We start from the raw sequence: 20,503 nt of genomic DNA, 5'->3' as shown, positions 1-20,503 counted from the left end.
CTGCCATTGATTTTAAAGGGGTACAGATTCGGCATCCTAAGGCCCGCCAAAAATGAATCGAAATTCATTCGATTCAGCCAGGCCTGGACATTTTTTAATTCAAGTCAATTGACCGACTGACTTCTGTACAGCCAACCTTTTGGATTTTCCCTGTTCGATCAGCTCTGCAGGATATAGCCTGCAACGGTGATCAGTGCAAAACAAATGTATCTATGGGCGGCTTAAAGCAGTTCTTTACCCTAGCAATAAAAAAAAAAAAAAAAAAATGCAGCTACCAATACTGTAGCTGTTGACTTAATATTAGGACACTTACCTGTCCAGATATCCAACACAGTCCTCACCCGAGTCGGCTCTTTGGGTCCCTGGCACCGGAATGTTTAGACCCCTTTCACACTGAGGTAATAACCCTTTATCGGCCACTAGCGGGGGTTAATACCGCACCGCTAGCGGCCAAATTCCGTGGCAAATCCGACGGTATAGCGCCGCTATACCGCCACCGAGCCTCCTGCCTCAGTGTGAAAAGGGGCCTTACTTTGGGAAGCCGGTTGTGACTGCATGTGGCTTCACAGCCGGATTCCCACTGCGCATGCACGAGCAGCACTGTGCTTTGTGAATGGTCCTGCAGAGAAGCGGAACCTCCCCTTTTGGGTGAAATTCCACTTTAACTCTGATAAAGTTTACCAAACCGCCCCAAACTGAAACCAAGTATATTTGGCACATCACTAGCCCTGAGGCCTCTTGCGCACAATAACGATATCTGAGCATTTCTGGATGTAATTTCAGGCATTGTTCTGCGTGTATTCGCACGTATTTATGTGTATGTGCACATACAATACATTCCTAGGCAAAATTTATTAATATTCATGCTCATATGCGCATAAAAAGGAGCGCAGATTTTTATTTTATTATATATATATTTTTTTAACTCAAGAATATGAACCACTTGTTTACACTCCTGTGTGTGCAGGCACGTGGTAAACAATGGGCTGCATTATAGATCTGCATTTAGATTTCAAGCTGCGATGCGCAAGAGTCCTTATCGCAGGGCTCGACAAATCCCGGGCGCCAGGTCGCCATGGCGACTAGAAATGGTGTCCTGGCGACTTGGCTTAGAAGGTGGGCAAAAAAAAAAATATTTTGGTGAGCTGGTGCCATCTGGTGGTGAGTCGTTGGTATTACAAGTTATTACCACCAGATGTGTGGTCTGGCGCCATCTGGTGGTGGCCGTTGGTATTACAAGTTAAGCATTACAAGTTAAACAGCAATTCTAATGTAATTTTTCACTATTTTTCACTGCCATCTTCGTCCCTCTAATTAGAACCCCCAAACATTATATATATTTTTTATCCTAACACCCTAGAGAATAAAATGGCGATCGTTGCAATACTTTCTGTCACGCCGTATTTTCGCAGCGGTCTTACAAGCGCACTTTTTTGGGAAAAAAATTACACTTTTTATAATAAAAAAATAAGACAACAGTAAAGTTATCCCCATTTTTTTTAATATTATGAAAGATAATGTTACGCCGAAGAAAATTCATACCCAACATGTCACGCTTCAAAATTGCGTCCGCTCGTGGAATGCCGACAAACTTTTACCCTTTAAAATCTTCATAGGCGACGTTTAAAAAAATCTACAGGTTGCATGTTTTGAGTTACAGAGGAGGACTAGGGCTAGAATTATTGCTCTCTCTCTCTACCAATCGTGGCGATACCTCACATGTGTGGTTTGAACACCGTTTACATATGCGGGCGCTACTCACGTATGCGTTCGCTTCTGCGCGCAAGCTCGTCGGGACGGGGTGCGTTTTCTGGCTCCTAACTTTTTTAGCTGACTCCTAGATTCCAAGCGAATTTGTCAAACCCTGTCTTATCGTAACTTCAAACATGGCGGAGAGAACTCCAAGTGTACTTGTGCTTTGCCCATACAAAAAAAAAAAAAAAAGCAACAGGTTCACAATAACCACCTTCTCCATGCAACATACACTATATTACCAAAAGTATTGGGACACCTGCCTTTACACACACATGAACTTTAATTGCATCTCAGTCTAAAGCCCCATTAACACTATTAGATTTTCTGCAGATTTTTGTCTTCAGATTTACCAAAACCATATAATATGAGATCAAACCTTAAGAGTTAAATTTGTATGCAATCAGGTAGGCCCTTGCACTACATGATTTTGGTAAATCTGAAGACAAAAATCTGCAGAAAATCTAATATTGTGTATGGGGCCTAAGTCTGTAGGGTTCAATATTGAGTTGGCCCACCCTTTGCAGCTATAACAGCTTCAACTCTTCTGGGAAGGTTTAGGAGTGTGTCTATGGGAATGTTTGACCATTCTTCCAGAAGCGCATTTGTGAGGTCAGGCACTGATGTTGGATGAGAAGGCCTGGCTCACAGACTCCACTCCAATTCATCCCAAAGGTGTTTTATCGGGTTGAGGTCAGGACTCTGTGCAGGCCAGTCAAGTTCCTCCACCCCAAACTCGCTCATCCATGTCTTTATGGACCTTGCTTTGTGCACTGGTCCAAATCATTTGGTGGTGTAGGGAGGAGTTTATTTCCCAGAAACGCGTTGGATTGATGTACATGTTGCAAATTTTTAATACAGGTACATGAACCATATTTTAGACGTCACATTTCTCTGATCACCAAGCGCTCCTTTCTTTTTTTTGAATCAAAGTCTACAAAATGATAGGAAAAGGCCTAGTTAGACTTACCGGTGACGGTATTTCTAAGAGCCTTTCAGGACAACCTTGGAGAGCGCAGCTCCGCCTCTTCTGTAGGAAACACCCACAGGCTTTAAATCCCTCCTCTTCCACCATGGCTTCAGTTATTGTGTGGCCTCCGGCACTGGAAAACAAAGCACAGAGAACCACAACACCATGATAGATACATACTTTACTTTTTTATACACATTTAGGGAGGGAAATAGCGGTTGTCCTGAAAGGCTCTTAGAAATACCGTCACCGGTAAGTCTAACTAGGCCTTTCTCAAATCGCCTTTCAGGACAACCTTGGAGAGGATAACCAAGTAACTTACCCTAGGGTGGGACTACTGCCTGCAGTACCTTCCTGCCGAAGGCTTGATCTGCGGCCGACAGCAAGTCCAACCTGTAGTGCCGAATAAAAGTTGAGAAACTGGACCAAGTGGCAGCCTTACAGATCTGATCAGGCATAGCACCGGCCCTTTCGGCCCAGGAAACTGCGGTTGACCTTGTAGAATGAGCAGCGATCCCAGAAGGAGGAACTTCTCCTTTTGCTTGATAGGCTTCAGAAATTGCTTGTCTAAGCCATCTACCGAGCGTACTCTTAGAAGCTTTTTCCCCTTTACGGGAACCAGAGAATACCACAAAAAGAGCGTTTGATTTCCTGAACTCCTTGGTGACGGAAAGGAACTGTAACAGACATCTCCTTACATCCAGTGTATGGAAAGCTTCTTCTCCTGCATTAGCCGGAACTGAGGAAAATGTTGGTAGAATTATTTCTTGCGACCGATGGAAAGTTGAGGCCACTTTCGGTAGGAAGGCTGGATCCGTTTGAAGGACCACTCGGTCTGGCAAAACTCTAAGGAAGGGTTCCTTAATTGCTAGAGCTTGGAGCTCACTGATTCTCCTTGCTGATGTAATGGCAACTAAAAAAATTGTTTTGAGAACTAAACTTTTTAACGATGCACTCTGTAAAGGTTCAAAACGGAGCTCCCGTGAGACCTTGCAAAACAATAGATAAGTCCCAACAAGGGAAAACTTTGAGGGCTATCGGTCTATTTCGAGCCAGAGCCCTAAAAAATCTAGAAATTAAAGTTTCTTTGGATAAAGATCTTTCAAGATAAACTGAGAGAGCCGCTACCTGTGTTTTCAGGGTGCTGGCGGCTAGACCTTTCTCCATTCCTTCATGGAGAAATTCCAGAACTGAAATAGTACTCTTGATTTCAAAACTTTTGGAAGAACACCAAGAGTTAAATTTCTTCCATACCTTGAGGTAGATGGACCTAGTTACCTCTTTTCTACTTGATAGTAGAGTTTTAACTACTTTATCAGAAAGTCCTTTAGATTTTAGAAGGTCTTCTTCAGAAACCAAGCAGTTAGATGTAGCCTGCTTGCTTCCGGATGGCACACAGAGCCCTGTGTCAATAGATCCTTCCTGTATGGTAATCTCCAGGGAGGTTTTGAGGCCAGGTTCAAAAGTGTTGCAAACCAAGGCCTTTTTGGCCAAAAAGGAGCGATCAGGAGCAAGTTGGTGTTCTCCTCCCTGAATTTCCTTAGGACCAGAGGGATTAGTGGAAAAGGGGGAAAGGCGTAACACAGCCGGTAATTCCATGGGTGTGCCAGGGCATCTATCCCCACTGCCTGATCCATTCTGTGAATTGAAAAGAATTCCTGGACCTTCGCATTTTGTTGACTTGAAAATAGGTCCACTTGGGGATGTCCCCATTCCTCCGATATTATCGAACACCTCCTGGTTCAGACTCCATTCTGCTTCCACCACTCTTTTTCTGCTTAGCAGATCTGCTAGGAGATTTTGTGATCCCTTCAGGTGGACTGCCGATAGGGAGGCCACATTTATTTCCGCCCATGACAGAAGTTGATTGGCTAAGTCCATGAGCCCTTGGCTCCTGGTTCCCCCTTGCTTTAACACATAGATCACTGCTGTCGTATTGTCTGACAGAATCTGTACATGATGTCCTTTGACCTCCTGTTGAAAAGCTATCAGACCCAAATGAATGGCTTTCAATTCTCGCCAATTTGACGATTTTCTTGCCTCTATTTTTGACCACTTGCCTTGAGCGGTTTGACCCTCCAGGTGGGCTCCCCAACCCCAGGAGCTTGCGTCGGTTGTTAGACGCTTGTCCAGAGGAAAAAACCATGGGAGACCCTTCGTTAGATTGGAGGGGTCCCTCCACCACCATAGTGCTCGTTTCACTTTCGTAGAAAGTCTGAAACGCTTCTCGAACGGCACCTGGTGTGACCAGACCTGCAAGATGTTTTTCTGAAGTGGTCTGGAATGCAGTCTTGCCCACTGGACTGCCGGAATTGTAGCTGTAAGAAGGCCCAGAACTGACATAACTGTTCTGACTGGTACTGAAAGGTTCGTCTGGATCTGACCCACTGCTGAAAAGATTTTGTCTATCTTTTCCTGAGGCAGGAACACTTTTTGCACTACTGAGTTTAGGGTGTAGCCCAGAAACCTCATCTCCCGAGAGGGATCTAGATGCGATTTTTCTAAGTTCAAAATCCAACCTAGATTTTTGAGATGAGTCTGTGACGTTTGGAGGTTCGTCACAAGCTGATCCCTGGAATCTGCGAAGAATAATAGGTCGTCCAGGTATGGCACGACTGAGATCCCCCTCAGTTTTAGAGGCTCCAGGGCTTCCGCCATAATCTTTGTGAAAACTCTGGGGGAAGATGACAGGCCAAATGGTAGGGCCCTGAATTGGAGATGCCATACTGATGTTCCCAGATTGATGGCTAGGCGAAGGAACTTTTGGGAGGCTGGTGCTATTGGCACATGTAAATAGGCATCCCTTAGGTCCAGGGATGCCATGAAGCAACCTGGAGACAACAGTTTTGTGATGGAGTAAATTGTGTCCATACGGAAGTGTTTGTACCGTATTGATCTGTTCAGGATCTTTAGATTCAGAATCAACCGGTATTTGCCTGAAGGTTTTTTTACAAGAAATATATGGGAATAAAACCCCCGACCCTCCTGCTGTTTCGGGACCTGGACAATGACTTCTTGTTGAATCAGATCCTGTAAAAGGTTCATCATGGCCGAAGCCTTTTCTTGGTCTCTTGGAAGGGCTGTAATGTAAAACCTGCTTGGCGGACATTCCGAGAATTCCAGTTTGTAACCTTGTGAAATGATGTTCTTCACGAAAGGACTTGTGGATATTTGACTCCACTGAGGGAGAAAGGATGAAAGTCTTCCCCCTACTGGAGTAGTTACGTCATTTGTCTTTAGGGTTTTGATCTGGAGGAGATCTGAAGAGAACCCCACCTCTTCCCCTACCCTTTTGAGGAATCCAACGTTTTTTGTTGACATCTTCTCTATTTTTGTAGGGTTGTTGAACAGCACGAAAATTCTTTTTAAACGTCTGTTTCTTCTTGGCTGGGAAAGCCTTCTTTTTATCGGCCGTTCTATCTAAGACTGTTTCCAGGTCTGGCCCAAAAAGAAAATCCCCTGAAAAAGGGATGCCACAAAGTTTAATCTTTGAGGCTGTATCCCCTGACCACGTTTTTAGCCAGACTGCACGCCTAGCTGAATTGACAAGTGCTGAGGATCTGGCTGCCATTTTAATTGATTCGGCTGATGCATCAGCCATGTATTTAATTGCATTAAGGATTAGAGGAAAGGAGTCTAAAAGGTCTTTCCTATGGGTGCCTGCTTCAATGTGGCCCTTCAGTTTCTCTACCCAGCATTCCAGGTTTCTTGCTACCACCGTGGAAGCCATGGCTGGTTTAAGGCTGGCGGATGCGGAGTCCCAAGCTTTTTTAAGGAGAGCATCTGCTCTTTTGTCCATCGCATCTTTCAAGACCCCCATGTCTTCAAAGGCCAGATCTGTCCTTCTAGAAACCTGTGAAAAGGCAGCATCCACTCTGGGTTTCTTATTCCAAACCTCAGTTTCTTTGTTTTCAAAGGGAAATCTTCTCTTAAGAGATTTAGGAAGGAAGGGACCTTTTTCCGGGTCTTTCCATTCTTTCTTAACTGTGTCAGATAACACTTTATGGACAGGAAAAACTCTATGTTTGGAGTCATCCATACCCTGGTACATTTTATCATGGACTGATAGTTGTACTTTCCTCCTGAATGTCAAGGGTAGTGTAGATTGCACCTAAAAGTTCATCCACATCCTCCAGGGATAATTTATATTTAGAGGTTCTGCCTGCATCCTCTTCTTCCTCTTCCTCAGAGTCTACAAGTGAGGGAAGAGTACTTGTCCCCTCATCCCCAGAGTCCACCACTACCGGCCTGGAGGTGGAAGCTCTTGGGCTTGCTGGTGGTTGCTGGGGCTCAGTATGGACCGCACTCTGCACTAGCATGGATTTCACTGAACTAAGTGAGTCCGAGAGTTCCTTGACAGATGAAAATAATTCTTTAATTTGTTGAGAAGATTCCTCTTCAACTAGATCTTTAATACATGATCTACACATTGCTTTCTGCCAAGAGTCTCTCAAAGGGTTTTTACAGGAAGGACATTTCCTTTGGCTTGGTGGATTTGCTGGTTTAGATTTACTAGCAGTTTTCTCCTGTAACGAGAAATTAAACTGATTTAAATCAAAGCCCTATTGGCTAAGCAAGGGAAACCACCACCATGCTAATACCACCACCAGAGTGAAAAATGTCCCCTTTAAGAAAAAGATAAAACATAGCAACCACCAGTGTTTCTGCTAGATGGCCCAGCATAAGCTTCCATCAGAGCAGAGCAGGCTCCCATGAGGAGGAAAACAACAAAACACAATAGTAAGCCCATAAGGATAAGAATAAAGGCACCATTGTACCCCTCTTACCTGGGCCTGACCGGTGCTGACGGCGCCTGCATCCGCCATCGCTGTGACTCTTTCCTCCATTGCAGAGAGACAGCTGTAGAGGAAAACGCTGGGCTTTTGAGTTTCCCGGGCTCCGCGTCATCAATAGGAGCCGGAAACGGAAGCGCCGGTCAGAGAACCCGCCCCCTAGTCCCTGCGTTCCAGGCGCCAGGAGCCACGAGCGCCACGCCTCCACAGGAAACGCCGCGTCGCCGGCGTGACGTCACCCGCCAGACCGGGACCCGGAACCGACATGCAGGGCATGTTTCTTGTTAAAGAAAACGGTACCTGCCCGACCACCGGGGTCAAAACCTGCGGACTCCGGGCACCAGACGCAGCGTCCCCTATGGATCCTAAAGCTCCCGTGAGCAGGCGAGACCAGAGGACTCCGGAGCATCCCCCCTTAAAGGTACAGTGGAGGAGCTGGGATGGTTCAGTTACACCTTACAAAAAAGGCAAAATAATGAGGGAAAAGCCTGTCTCCAGCCTTGGAGAGAACGCAGCTCCCTGGCTCCAACCTGATGCTTCCACCATGGCGGAGGAAACACAATAACTGAAGCCATGGTGGAAGAGGAGGGATTTAAAGCCTGTGGGTGTTTCCTACAGAAGAGGCGGAGCTGCGCTCTCCAAGGCTGTCCTGAAAGGCGATTTGAGAAAAGAAGGAAAGGCCAGCCAGTATACGGCGCACAGCTGGCAGTAGGGGTGTCCGATATGTATGCGGATAGGCGGGGGGGAGGGGGGGGGGTACTTAGATGGACTTGCTGGAGGGAGAAAGCTCAGTGAGCGCATTGGAGGGGTGATTTTTTTACTTGTATTCCAAAGAAATCTGAAAATGAAAAGTGGGAAGCAATGCCACAACCCCCGACATATCAGAATTCAATGTACATAAAGTGGAAGCTCACCTTACAGCTTTGTGCTCCAGAGCCACTTTCAGCAGCAGTTCTTCTAGTGAGGCGGAATCCTGAGTCCAGTCCTGTGGTGAGACAAAACACTGACTGACTATTATGCCGCAACACAAAATATACAGGCACTCAAACACAATACAAAAAAATAAATACATACAAAGCATACAGGGTGGGGAAAAATCAATGAAGTAAAACTCTATCTAAAAAGACAGTGTTGTATTTAAGATGCATTAATAATTTAGTTTATTCAGCATGAAATGGAGCTTAGTTATTTAGCACGAGGCTGTATATTCTGCAATATTTACATTGTTGGTAAACTCATTCAGTGAATCCAAGCTCTGCAAGCTGAGATAACATGCACTGAATTGATGGATTCACACATTTTCAAAGTAACAATGAGATAAAATAAAGTTCAGGAATATTCCTGTATCCAATTGTTTTTCAAATCTATGTACACTAAAAACTGTATGATTGAATCGGTTCTGATATCGCCTATTTTACTAACCAGACAGCTTATTATCCTAAATGGAAAACCTTCATTTTGTTTGCAATTATAAGGCTGCATTCACACCTCGGCGTACAAAATCGCGGCGTTTTGTCACGCGAATTGCGGCGACAAATAGCAGCGTTTTGTACCGCGATTTGCGGCGACAAAACGCCGCGATTGTGAATGCAGCCTTCACCCCCTCTATGGAGATGGTTCACATCTCCTATGCCAAACGTCGAAAGCCGCCTGAAAAAAAGGTCCGGGACTTTTTTTCAGGCGGCAGGCGTTCGGCGTGGAGATGTGAACCATCTCCATAGAGGTGCATGTGTTTTCGTCCCTCTGGCGTCTCGGGGCTGCTGCGGCGTCACACTACAGGCGACAAAACGCCTAGGTGTGAATGGGGGCTTAAAGTAGAAAAATACTGCAGCTGCAGACTTTTAATAGCGGCACACTTACCTGTCCTGGAGTCCAGCGCCGTACACAGCAGAGGACGAGCGATCGCTCGTCACTCTGCTGCCAACCCCCCGCCATCCTCGGTGAGGGAACCATGAAGTGAAGCGCTCCGGCTTCACTGCCCGGTTCCCTGCGGCGCATGCACGAGCCGCGCTGCGCCTGCTGATTGGCTCCCGCTGTGCTCTGGGAGCCGAGTGTTCCCAGAACACAACGGGAGGGGGGGGGGGGACGGGAGGTGTCGTCCTCCCCGCAGACGGAAGTGGGTGCAAATACCTGCCTTTAGACAGGCATCTGCACCCCCCTCCCCCTGAAAGGTGTCAAATGTGACACCGGAGGGGGGGAGGGTTCCGATCAGCGGGAGTTCCACTTTAGGGTGGAGCTCCGCTTTAAAGATTCTAACAGCAAGAATAAGCCCTTACATTTAAAGAGCACCTGTCATTTCAGATCCATCATGGCAGCTCCTGTTAGCGGGCATCCACCACGTCCCTCACCTTGTTGTGTCACCAGCCGTTCTATTAAAGTGAATGGGACCGTCGGTGAGTCAACAGCGGGTCAGAGGAGGAGCCACTGTGGGACAGAAGTGACAGTTGCTCTTTAAAAATTATGATTCAAATCGACTTGATGCAAATCGACCCTGCAAAGATCGCTGCTTGTAGTCTTCACCAGTAGCATATATGTGACAGGGAGGCAACACAGAAGCATATTAGTTGTCATCCCACAGCAGGAAGCGGTTGAACTAAGACCTATATGGCAGGATCATCAGGTGTTTTGCTTTAATGACTGATGCTGAACTAGTGAAAACAACTTTTGAAACTGCATAGAACATGTTAAAGTGGTTGTAAAGTCAGAAGTTTTTTTTTATTTTAATGCATTCTATGCATGAAGATAAAAAAAACTCCTGTCTGCAGCAGCCCTTCCTAATACTTACCTGAGGTCCCTCCCTGTCCGAGGGTCTCAGCCGTCCAAGATTCTTTCTCCTGATTGGCTGAGACACAGCAGCGGCTCCATTGGCTGTCGCTGCTGTCAATCAAAGTAAGCTAGCCAAATTGGGAGAGAGAGGGGGCGGGGCCAGGTCGAGACTCCGTGTCTAAATGGACACAGGGAGCTGTGACTCGGCTCAGGTGCCTCCCATAGAAAGCTACTTGCTAAGGGGGCACTGAATAGGAGGGAGGGGCTAGGATCAGAGAAGAGGGACCCGAGAAGAGGAGGATCTGGACTGCTTTGTGCAAAACCACTGCAACAGATCAGGTAAGTAGAACATGTTTGTTTATTTAATAGAAGGAAAAAAACAAGACTTTACAATCACTAAAGTGTCCGTAAGTCCTTACATATACTCAGGGAAGTGACGGATCTCAGGTGACACCCAGAGATGTAACAAAAGCCCCTACATATGAAGTTAACACCACTTGACATAAAATATACAAAATGTATTTCATATTCAATTTAAAAGTAGACAGTAAATGATACAAATGTCTATAACAATAGAATACATGCATGTTGGACTGATACCTTGACGTGTTTCGTGAAGCAGCATTCACTTCTTCAAGACACATTCAAAACCAATATATGGACCAACTAAAAAGTTTGGAGAAAAAAAGCTCCAAAGAAAATGCTCAGAAGGACGTAGACACGAAAAGACATCCAAATGGCATGTACTGTCCTGGAGCTGAAGGTGGAGCAAGCCAATCGGCCAAGGGATACAGGAGGACCCTAGCAGGCAGGACCATAGACATTTGTGTCAGCGGTAGGGGGGGGGGGGGGGATGATGACAGTTTGTCAGCAACCCATAAAGATGAATGCTATGCTAGTCCCGTTGATCTTCTCTTCTCTACATCCATTCAAAGTCCAGAATTTATACAGTAAAGCTTGTTTGAGCCGTCAGAAAGCAGGGGGAGGAGAGCTGAAATTCCACTTTGCAGAGCTCAGTGAAGAGAGCCGACTGGAGGCAAGGGACACACCCCACTTTACACAGCATAGGAACTGAGCTGAGGCTTTCAATCGCAGGTTGTGTGCGGGCGCTCCCTCCCATCAGTTTTTTCTCTTGGCGTCAGGAAATCTTGCCAGAAGTGACTTATGCTAATAGTAGAGGAATGAGGCAGCAGAAAGAAATGAAACTTAGAGCTTTGTTCATATTTCATGTCTGAGGTTTACAACCACTTTAAACTTCAGCTTTATCACTTCAAGACCGCAATGTGTATATAAAACGTTGCGATTTTAAAAGTGGTTTACCAGGATTATGGCTGAAGATATCAGCTATTACCCTCTTTTTGTTTTTTTACAGCCAGCGGCTGGTTTTCTCATGAGTCGCTGGAACACTTTCAGAAGTGGCAGGAGGGAACATCCCCGGGCCATGGCTGCTTGCTGGTTTTTCTCTCTTTTTTGTTAACCTTTTACAAAGGGAGTGAGTGCGGGGGCGAGGGGAACAGACGCACCGCGGAGGGGGCGAGTGCGGGAGGGGGACAGACAAAGGGGCCGTGCCGCAGAGGGGCGAGTGCGGGGGTGAGAGGCGAGTGCGGGAGGGGAACAGACGCGCCGTGGAGGGGTGGGGGGGACCACGCCGTGGGGGACCAGGCCATGGAGGAGGGGGGGACCACGCCATGGAGGAGGGGGGGACCACGCCATGGAGGGGTGAGGAGGGGGGGGACCACGCCATGGAGGGGTGAGGAGGGGGGGGGACCACGCCATGGAGGGGTGAGGAGGGGGGGGACCACGCCATGGAGGGGTGAGGAGGGGGGGGGACCACGCCATGGAGGGGTGAGGAGGGGGGGGACCACGCCATGGAGGGGTGAGGAGGGGGGGAACACGCCATGGAGGGCAAAGTGTGGACCGAGAGGGGGTTGGGTAAACAAAAAGTGCCAGAAAAAGCCTGGTCTGATATCCAGAATTCAGGATCAACTCCAGTCATCACACTACGCTAAGACAAGGCAGGTGTTCTGCAGAATCTGCATCTTAAATAGTACTGCAAGTCCCAGCATAACTATTAGATTCAAACAAAAAAAAATGAATGAATCTCCTAAACCCCCTGTGTGCTCTTCTACCAAGAAACACCTCCGCTCCGATCGCCTTCAATACATGTCTGAAGCTCTGCCAAGCGTAGCCGACAGATTGAGCAATAAAACACAGAGGGAATGTAACATAACGAGACCACAGTGTGACAGAAGGCTTCAGAAAGCAGAGCCCGGGGCGATGGGTATTGTGCTCAGCAATCCTCTCCAGCCCTTCCCCTGAGGGCCTGCACACAGTATTTGTGGCTGTCACACAAGTATGTGGAGAGAGAGGGATCACAGCGATAAGCAGAAAGGATACAAGTCTGTACAACTGTCACATTCACAACCCAACTCCGCCAAAACTTTCATGCAAACTTCTGGAGAGCTGCGCCTTTCATCAACGCTGCCGTGTTTACTTTCCGCCAACATCACAAAAGACACAAAGAGAACACCAGAGGTGCCTGCAAACAGACTGATTACTTATACAAACAGCACTGCGTTTCAGTAAAGTGGACCTGTCAGGAAATGTACATTCCCGACATGTCACAATATAAAGCAACAGCACCCAGCAGGTCCCACAAATAATTCTAGAAAACAATCCTTAGCCCTCTTTCACACTGAACGGATATGTCATGTAATTTGACGGGTCAAATCGCCTGGCAAGTCTACTGCCAGCAATGGCACCGTTCCAATCAGCGCAACGCCGACTTTGCGGTGCTACATCGATTTGCAAAAGTAGTGCCTGCATGAAGCCGCACAGATGTCTTTCAAGTCACACCTGAAGACGCATGGACATGCTGCTTTCTAATCACGCAGCTTAAGATGAAGTCGCACGATTTCAAAGCCGTGTTGAGTGTGAACGAGGGCTTAAAGAAGAAAAGTTAAAGTGATTCTAAAAGGCAGAAGATTTTATCTTAGTGCATTCTATGCATTAAAATAAAAAACCCTTTGTGTGCAGCAGCCACCCTTTGCCCCCCCTAATGCTTACCTGAGCCCCATCATGATCCATGATGCACCAGTGCCTTGGTTATCTGGGACTCTACCTCCTGATTGGCTGAGACAACAGCAAGACCACTGGCTTTAGTATCACTTTAAAGTTCTTTCCTCTCACCCAGACTATACAAGCAGTTAACCTGTATATAGTGTGAGTGCAGCCCCACTGCAAGAGATCATAGGTAGGAGGAAGGTTGGATCGGCTATCGGGTGCTGCCGCCACCATTCCAGGTAAGGGAACCTTGCAGAGGAGCACAGGGGGGGGGGGGGGGGAAGAGACCAGAGGAGCACAGGGGGGGGGGGAAGAGACCAGAGGAGCACAGGGGGGGGGGGGGGGAGAGACCAGAGGAGCACAGGGGGGGGGGAGACCAGAGGAGCACAGGGGGGGGGGGGAGAGACCAGAGGAGCACAGGGGGGGGGGGAGACCAGAGGAGCACAGGGGGGGGGGGGGGAGAGACCAGAGGAGCACAGGGGGGGGAGGAGCACAGGGGGGGGGAGACCAGAGGAGCACAGGGGGGGGGGAAGAGACCAGAGGAGCACAGGGGGGGGGGAGAGACCAGAGGAGCACAGGGGGGGGGGAGAGACCAGAGGAGCACAGCACAGGGGGGGCAGAGGAGCACAGGGGGGGGGGGAAGAGACCAGAGGAGCACAGCACAGGGGGGGCAGACCAGAGGAGCACAGGGTGGGGGGGAGAGACCAGAGGAGCACAGGGTGGGGGGACCAGAGGAGCACAGGGGGGGGGGGGAAGAGACCAGAGGAGCACAGGGGGGGGGGGGAAGAGACCAGAGGAGCACAGCACAGGGGGGGCAGAGGAGCACGGGGGGGGGGGGAAGAGACCAGAGGAGCACAGCACAGGGGGGGCAGACCAGAGGAGCACAGGGGGGGGGGGGAAGAGACCAGAGGAGCACAGGGTGGGGGGGAGAGACCAGAGGAGCACTCGGAGGGGGGGGCCAGAGGAGCACTCGGAGGGGGGGGGCCAGAGGAGCACTCGGAGGGGGGGGGCCAGAGGAGCACTCGGAGGGGGGGGGCCAGAGGAGCACTCGGAGGGGGGGGGCCAGAGGAGCACTCGGAGGGGGGGGGCCAGAGGAGCACTCGGAGGGGGGGGCCAGAGGGGCACTCGGAGGGGGGGGCCAGAGGAGCACTCGGAGGGGGGGGCCAGAGGAGCACTCGGAGGGGGGGGCCAGAGGAGCACTCGGAGGGGGGGGCCAGAAGAGCACTCGGAGGGGGGGGCCAGAGGAGCACTCGGAGGGGGGGGGCCAGAGGAGCAATCGGAGGGGGGGGCCAGAGGAGCACTCGGAGGGGGGGGCCAGAGGAGCACTCGGAGGGGGGGGCCAGAGGAGCACTCGGGGGGGGGGGGCGCCAGAGGAGCACTCGGGGGGGGGGGGGCCAGAGGAGCACTCGGGGGGGGGGGCCCAGAGGAGCACTCGGGGGGGGGGCCAGAGGAGCACTCGGGGGGGGGGGGGGCCAGAGGAGGACACGGTGAGGGCCAGAGGAGGACACTCAGGAACGATCAGTGCGGTGGAAGTTATAATCACTGATCTCCCTGTGTGGCTTTCAATAAAGCAGCTGAAAGCCACGGAGGGGAGAGGAGGAGAAGCGGCTGTCAGTTGCTTTATTGAAAGCCACACAGGGAGATCATCGATTATAAATTCCGCCGCCACTGCCGCACTGAACAAGTACTCCTGCAAATGCTCGGTATCCACACAACCCTAACATATACACTTTAGCTGAAACAGTAGAAGTTTTCGCTTCAGATCCATCGACATTAGTCGGGTCCACTGTCGAAACCATTTGTGAAGTTGGGTCCACTAGTGGCACAAATATCGAACGAGCTTTGCGAAAAACGTCCAGTTTCGGACAAATTTCTATACATGTATGGCCAGCTTAACTCAGAAATGTGCAGAAAACTGTGACAATGCAGCAGCTGAACGGAGTAAGGGTTGTCACCTTGGACAGGAAGTGCCTGTGGATGCTTGCTGCTACCATTTACCTAAAAGCAAAACTTTAAAAAGAGAAACATATGCGGCAACATACCTGGTTTAACTGTTTAGAATCACTTTAACTCATTAATGTTCACCTTCACTTTCTCCACTAATAGACTTAAAATTTTAATTAAAAAATGAAATACTTATCCAGTTTATTATAAATAGAAGTATTTGCTTTAAATCAGGCCTGAAACAAAAAGCCTATCTTAATGCCAAGGAGGTGATCTTTGAAGTTGCTTTCAGCGGGATGTCATACTCGATCAAAATAATTTATGAAAAGATAATCATCAAGCATGGGATGCAAATAGTGCGGCTAAATAAACCTCCCCTTATCTGCCTGAGATGATCTAAGGATCCAGGCAGCACGAGCCGATCACGCATCAGTGGTTAGAACATGTTCCACATTCTTCTGAGTATTTATCATGTCAACCAAAAATAAGGTTCCATAAGAACAGAGAACTCAGCAAATGACTTTTATTACAAAGCTCTCTGATAGAAAACGCACCATGGAGAGACTCAGAAAACAATAAAAATGTTTTTGATAAATAACTCTGGGAGTTCTCAAATAAATGTACCAGTGTGATCAGGCAATGAAAGAACCAGGTACCCAATACGAGTCTCAAGGCAGAAAACCGATCATTGCGCCCCAGAAATAGTATTTATCAAGCCAGCTGGGTAATGGCTTCTATCACACAGATGATTTGTTTAATGATGAATTGCTGCTTTAACAACGTAAAGTAAAAATATGTTATAACATTTTGGGTTTGGGTTTATACACTAAACGTTATATTTTTCCAATTAAAAAAACATATTTAACCACTTAAGCCCCGAACCATATTGCTGGTCAAAGACCAGAGCACTTTTTGCGATTCGGCAGTGCGTCGCTTTAATTGACAATTGCGCGGTCGTGCGACGTGGCTCCTAAACAAAATTGGCGTAATTTTATTCCCACAAATAGAGCTTTCTTTTGGTGGTATTTGATCACCTCTGCGGTTTTTAGTTTTTGCGCTATAAACAAAAATAGAGCGACAATTTTGAAAAAAAATATATATTTTTTACTTTTTACCATAATAAATATCCCCCAAAAATATATGTATAAAAAAATGTTTTCCTCAGTTTAGGCCGATACGTATCCTTATACATATTTTTCGTTAAAAAAAAAAAAATCTCAATAAGCGTTTATTGATTGGATTGCGCAAAAGTTATAGCGTTTACAAAATAGGGGGTAGTTTTATGGCATTTTTATTAATATTTTTTTTTTTTTTACTAATGATGGCAGCGATCAGCGTTTTTTTTTCTCGGTACTGCGACATTATGGCGGACACTTCGGACACATTTTTGGGACCATTGGCATTTTTATAGCGATCAGTGCTATGAAAATGCATTGATTACTATAAAAATGTCACTGGCAGGGAAGGGGTTAACACTAGGGGGCGGGGAAGGGGTTAAGTATGTTCCCTGGGTGTGTTCTAACTGTAGGGGGGGGTGGGACTCACTAGGGGAAATGACTGATCGCTGTTCATACATTGTATGAACAGACGGTCAGGCATTTCTTCCGACAGGACCGGGAGCTGTGTGTTTACACACACAGCTCCCGGTCCTCGCTCTGTAACGAGCAATCGCGGGTGCCTGGCGGCGATCGCGACCGCCGGGCACACGCACGGGAGTCAGGGACGAGCGGGGGGCGCGCGCCCCTATTGGCTGCTGGGCGAGGTGACATATAGCTACGTGCTCTCGCCCAGCAGAGCCGACCTGCCGCCGTACAACTGCGGCGGCTGGTCGGCTAGCAGTTTAAAAAAAAAATGTAATTATATTATAACAATAATAATAATAATAATAATAATAATAATAATAATAATAATAATAATAATAATAATAATAATAATAATAATAACAATAACAACAACAACAAAAGTAAAAATAAATAAGACACACACACACACACAATATTGCCAAAAGTATTGGGACACCTGCCTTTACACCAGTGCTAATTTTGTCGACTAAAAGATTTTAGTCAACTAAAACTAAAACAATTGAGATGACAAATACAACTAAAACTAAAAACGGGACTAAAATTGAAATGCCATTTTAGTTGAATGACTAAAACTGAATTGAAATTTGACGTCAAAATGAACACTGGTCTTTAGTGCGTGTTCATACCTCAACAACATAAATAATAACGTATTCGATTTTTCACTCCAGCAGTATATAATGAGTTTGGAAATCTGAGAGAAACGCTTAAATAATGCATTACAATTTAAACTACACCCATTCTATTTTAAATGACTGAGTTTTAGTCAACTAAAACGATTTTAGTCTACTAAAATGTACTGGAGATTTTAGTCGACTAAAACAATTGCAGAAGACTAAAATGGGACAAAAACTAAAATGCCATTTTAGTCCTCAAACTAAAACCAAAATTTTCTGCCAAGTTTAACACTGCTTTAGCCCTGGTTCACACTGGGCTGCGGGAGTGAAGCCGTGCGAGTTCAGCTGAACTCGCACGATTTCACTCCCGCTGGCAGTCCCGATTTCGGCCGCGATTTAAGAGACATCTGTGCAGGTTTCTGCACAGATGTCTATGTAAATCGCGGCCCGAAATCGCAAAAAGTAGTACAGGAACTACTTTTTGAAATCGGTGCAGCGCCGCAGATGCGGCGTCGCACCGATTAGGACAGTGTCATTGCCAGCAAATGCCGCCGATTTGAGATGCGATTTCACATGTGAAATCGCATCTCAAATCGAAGGAAATCGTACCCAGTGTGAACCTGGGCTTACACACACACACATGAACTTTAATGGCATCCCAGTCTTAGTCCGTAGGGTTCAATATTGAGTTGGCCCATCCTTTGCAGCTATAACAGCTTCAACTCTTCTGGGAAGGCTGTCCACAAGGATTAGGAGTGTGTCTATGGGAATGTTTGACCATTCTTCCAGAAGCGCTTTTGTGAGGTCAGGCACGGATGTTGGACGAGAAAGCCCGGCTTGCAGTCTCCGCTCTAATTCATTTCAAAGGTGTTCCATCGGGTTGAGGTTATGACTCTGTGCAGGCCTGTCAAGTTTCTCCACCCAAAATTCACTCATTCACACATTTTTAATTGTGGCAGCAGATCCCCTGTCTGCTGATGAATATATACATTTAGGTCCATTATTAATATTATATATATATATATATATATAATTTTCTTTTCTTTTTTTTACCAAAAAACACATTCAAGCTATAGTTATATAATGGATATGGGCTGAAATTTGAGGGTATTTACATCCAAATCGAAGGAAGGGTTTAGGAATTACAGCTGTTAAAGCAGTTGTATACCCCGCTGTGTGATTTTCTCTTTTTCTTACAGGCAAGCCTAATATAATAATTAATATCTCCAAAACATACATGTTAAGGAGATATTCTCCATGCATGCTGCTGCTAACATCAGAGGTGCATGCGCTCTGAAGGTCTGGTGTATCGCGCCGCAACTTCAGAGCTTCTTGCCGAAACCAAGGGCTCCCATGCGCATGCGCGGGTTTGATGTAGTTTTGGCTCTGGCCACTCACAGCGCCGGAGCCCATGAACCCGGAAGAAATGTCAGGACGACAGGTCAGCCTCCTCAGCGGTGACCAGGCTTCGCTGTGGGGGCTCCGTTCTAAAGTATTTCATAATGTGCTAGCATGCGTTGCATACTAGCACATTACATTATGCCATTGTCTTACAGGTTTTTTGTTTTGTTTTTTTTCCCCAGCGGTTTACTACAGCTTTAGGAATAGCCATCTCTACTTTTTCAAGGGACCAAAATTAATTGGACAATTGAATAAAAAGCTGTATTCGTCAATTAAGCAGGTAAAAGGTCTGGAGTTAATTCTAAGTGTGGTATTTGCATTTGGAATAGATTGCTGTGAACCTACATCATGTGTTCAAAAGAGCTGTCCTTGCAAGTGAAACAGGCCATTGTAAGGCTTCAAAAACGAAACAAAGCCATTGTGATAGCAGCAACATTAGGAGTAGCCAAAGCAACAGTTTGGTACATTCTGAGGAAAGAAGAAAGAACTAGTGAGCTCAGCAACATAAAAAGGCCTGGATATCCAAGGGAGACAACAGTGGTGGATGATTGCAGGATCCTTTCTATGGTAAAGAAAAAAAACACAACATCCAGACAAGTGGAGGACACTCTCCAGGAGGTAGATGTAGAATTGTAGATTTTGACAATCGAGAAGACTTCACCAGAGCAAATACAGAGCAAATACAGAGGTGCAAACCATTCATAAGCCTGAAGAATAGAAAAGCCAGATTAGACTGCCAAAAAACATCTAAAAAAGCTAGACCAGTTCTGGAAAAGCATTTTTTGGATGGATGAAACTAAGATTAATCGGTACCAGAATGACGAGAAGAAAAAAAAAAAAAACAAAGTGTGGAGAAGGCTTGAAACAGCTCATGATCCAAAGCACACAACCTCATCTGTGGTCACATGGTGGAGCCTGCAGTGTGATAGCATGGACATGCATGGCTTCCAGTAGCACTGGGTCATTGGTGTTCATGGATGATGTGACAGACGTAGCCCGATGAATTCTGCAGTATTTAGAGATATACTGTCAGCCCAGATTCAGCCTAATGCAGCAAAGCTGGTTGGATGGCCCTTCACAGTAAAAATGGACAATGAACCAAAACACACTGCAAAAAGCAACACAGGTGCTTTTGAAGGAAAAGAAGTGGAATATTCTGTAATGGCCAAGTCAATCACCTGATCTCAACCCAATTGAGCATGCATTTTACTTGCTGAAGGCAAAACTAAAGGCACGAAGAACAACTGAAGACAGCTGCAATTAGAGCCTGGAATAGCATCAGAAAGGAGGAAACCCAGTCTTTGGTAATGTCCATGGGTTCCAGACTTCAGGCAGTCATTGTCATTAAAGGATTCACAACAAAATATTAAAAATTAACATTTTATTTATGAATATATGCATTTGTCCAATTACATTTGAGCTCCTGAAAATGGAGGGACTGTGTAAAACAAATGGTTGCAGTTCCTAAAATGTGTACTCAATATTTATGTTCAACACCTTGAATTAAAGCTGAGAGTCTGCACTATAAATTCATTAGGATCGTTTCATTTTAATTGTATTCTGGTGGCATACAGAGCCAAAAGTATGAAAATTGTGCCGGTGTCCAAATATATATGG

General features: G+C 46.7%; 1 protein-coding gene across 1 annotated transcript in view; it reads right to left on the bottom strand.

Annotated features, from left to right (window-relative positions):
• PTPN14 (protein tyrosine phosphatase non-receptor type 14) overlaps nt 1–20,503 on the bottom strand; it is a 151,469-nt gene that overhangs the window by 39,075 nt on the left and 91,891 nt on the right. Inside the window, exon 6 of the mRNA XM_040351453.1 lies at nt 8,430–8,500. Coding sequence (XP_040207387.1) covers nt 8,430–8,500 — 71 coding nt within the window. The remainder of the gene's footprint in view (nt 1–8,429; nt 8,501–20,503) is intronic.

This window comes from Rana temporaria, chromosome 4 (genome assembly GCF_905171775.1).
Source record: "Rana temporaria chromosome 4, aRanTem1.1, whole genome shotgun sequence".
Lineage (NCBI taxonomy): Eukaryota > Metazoa > Chordata > Amphibia > Anura > Ranidae > Rana > Rana temporaria.
The sequence above is the reverse complement of the archived record's forward strand: the minus strand, read 5'-3'. Positions and strand labels throughout refer to the sequence as shown.